The sequence below is a fragment of the Etheostoma spectabile genome, chromosome 7 (assembly GCF_008692095.1).
Source record: "Etheostoma spectabile isolate EspeVRDwgs_2016 chromosome 7, UIUC_Espe_1.0, whole genome shotgun sequence".
NCBI classification, from domain to species: Eukaryota; Metazoa; Chordata; class Actinopteri; order Perciformes; family Percidae; genus Etheostoma; species Etheostoma spectabile.
In genome coordinates this window covers 10,254,135-10,256,275 of record NC_045739.1, presented here as the reverse complement: position 1 = coordinate 10,256,275, position 2,141 = coordinate 10,254,135, and the positions used below count along the sequence as shown (strand labels likewise).

The 2,141-nt window shown below is 41.4% G+C and overlaps 1 protein-coding gene across 1 annotated transcript in view; it reads left to right on the top strand.

The window, feature by feature from the left end:
• acvrl1 (activin A receptor like type 1) overlaps positions 1 to 2,141 on the top strand; it is an 11,790-nt gene that overhangs the window by 4,151 nt on the left and 5,498 nt on the right. The window contains exons 2-3 of the mRNA XM_032521292.1: positions 748 to 819; positions 1,736 to 1,972. Of these exons, the coding sequence (XP_032377183.1) occupies positions 748 to 819; positions 1,736 to 1,972 (309 nt within the window). The remainder of the gene's footprint in view (positions 1 to 747; positions 820 to 1,735; positions 1,973 to 2,141) is intronic.

Genomic DNA, 2,141 nt, shown 5'->3' with positions numbered 1-2,141 from the left:
ATGTGGCAATGTAATAATAATGTAGGATCTGTTACAGTAGTTACAGTGATTTAAACTACATTTGGTTACTTTTTACTTATGTTTTAAATTATATATAACTTATCTAAGCTTACCTGGGTGTCAAGTAACAGACTATAGTGTGCTTCAGCTGTGAGAAAGGCAGAGTTGTGTATGACGGCCCTTCTGCTCGCGTGACCCTCTGCAGTTCAGCCCAAAACAATGTGCAGACCTGAGTCTCGCCAGCCAGCCGGGTGGGGCCACTCAATGGCAGGAAGCGTAGCCATCAATATTTACTCTGTGCAGTCCAGTTGAAGAGTCGACAGGCCTGGAGCCTGGGTAGCACAGCGTCACACGCAGTCTCAGCACACATACACAAACACTCTGATGTGCTGTTACAGCCTTCTTCCCCTAAGCCCCCTTTTCCCACCCAATGCAATTACAACACAGGCAGACAGGCTGGGCCCTTGGACTATTGTTTTTGTCCTCATAGCTTCCTCTCCCAAAGAGTCCGGGCTTCAACCACTACTTAACTCCTCATAGACACTATTAAGTTACATAATGTAAATACCGGTCACATAACAGTTAAAATGTCAGTGCCTTATTTTTTCATAATGCCCAAAATTAAATCTCCGATTTCTTATTATGGCAGCTTCTAACAAAGAGACAATACTTCACTAATTCTACATTAATTCTATTATCAACATTTGATTGTATGAACTGTTATTCATTTGTGTTCCTGTTTCACAGAGATGGAAAGCTCTTCTCTACTGACAGTGGTGCTAGTTGGGGCGTTTCTGTGGACCTCTGCTATTCATGCAGGTGAGTTAATGATGTTCACTGTTGAAAAGAGCCTTCTGTTCCATTCAATTAAAGCTCCATTGAAGCAAACTTTTGACATAGATCACATGACTCTAATATGAAAAGGTCACTAGTGTGGCAGAAGAGTCAGTATGCAGCTTTTAGTTCTTTGTGTGGGCAGGAGAAATATAGACTGTATGGTTCAGTCTCATGACTCTCACCAATAATCCAATGTAAAACAATAGGCAGCTGTTTCAAGCAAAAAAAGGCAGAGTGTAGGCCTACTGTACATTACCTACCTGGCTTGAAATGCAGAGTAAATGAGTGACTGGTGAAGACAGTCAAATATCAACTCAGGTAATGGTGGACAATTAAAAGACTCAGGAATATTGGTCTTACGTGTGTCAGGTGGTCAGGCAACTCACAGTCATTCTGCCACCTAGTGGTCATAAATTGTGTAATGCATTTTGAAGAAATCTGTTTTATAATTTGTGAAAGAGGGGTTCTTGCTTTTCCACTCCTTTTGTAGATTAAATGTACTTTCTGTAGTGTTGTTTCAAACAGAACTGTGTTCATAAGAATGCCTCTGCTGTAAGTCTTTGTGCTTTTCCATTTTCCATGTACACACGCTATGTGTAGACATCATGCCAGCTGCCATCTCACTGTACCACCAGTCTCTTCTGTGTCAGGACAGGGAGTCGGAATAAAGACAATACAAGTGTAAATGTACACAAGATACAAACACTCATCGTGGACTCCTACACTTTTCATTTTCTTTAAATTATCTGATCCATAACTGCATGATTTGTGTGTTTGGCATTGCTTTTCTTTTACATTTCCCAGATCAACCAACTGTTGTAGGTTTCTCAATTTGCTATTGACATGTTGGACTTGCCTTTTTGTCAACACTGTCTGTGTGCTCTTCTTTGTGTTTCAGATTCCAAAGACGATGCAATGCTTCTATGTACATGCGAGAATGGCAAAGGCACATGCATGAATGGAACTTGCAAAGGATACATCTGCTTCTACACCTGGCTTCACGGCACTGGGGAGAGGGGCTGTTTCGACAGAGTTAACTACAGGGAGCACTGCTCCAGCAAAGTGGAACACATGTTTATGCATTGCTGCAGAGAGAATCTGTGCAACGCCTTCACCACTCCCCCACCAAACATTAGTCAGTACCAAAAGTATATTTTTTTAACATTGTATCATCATCATGAATCTGACCACTGTGGAATAGAGTCTCCTAGTTTAGTATTATTAAGTCCTGTCAGTCACAGTAAAGTGCACATCCTGCATTACTTTGTATGAATGGGATTCACAGCTTCCCTCTAGATCAGGGG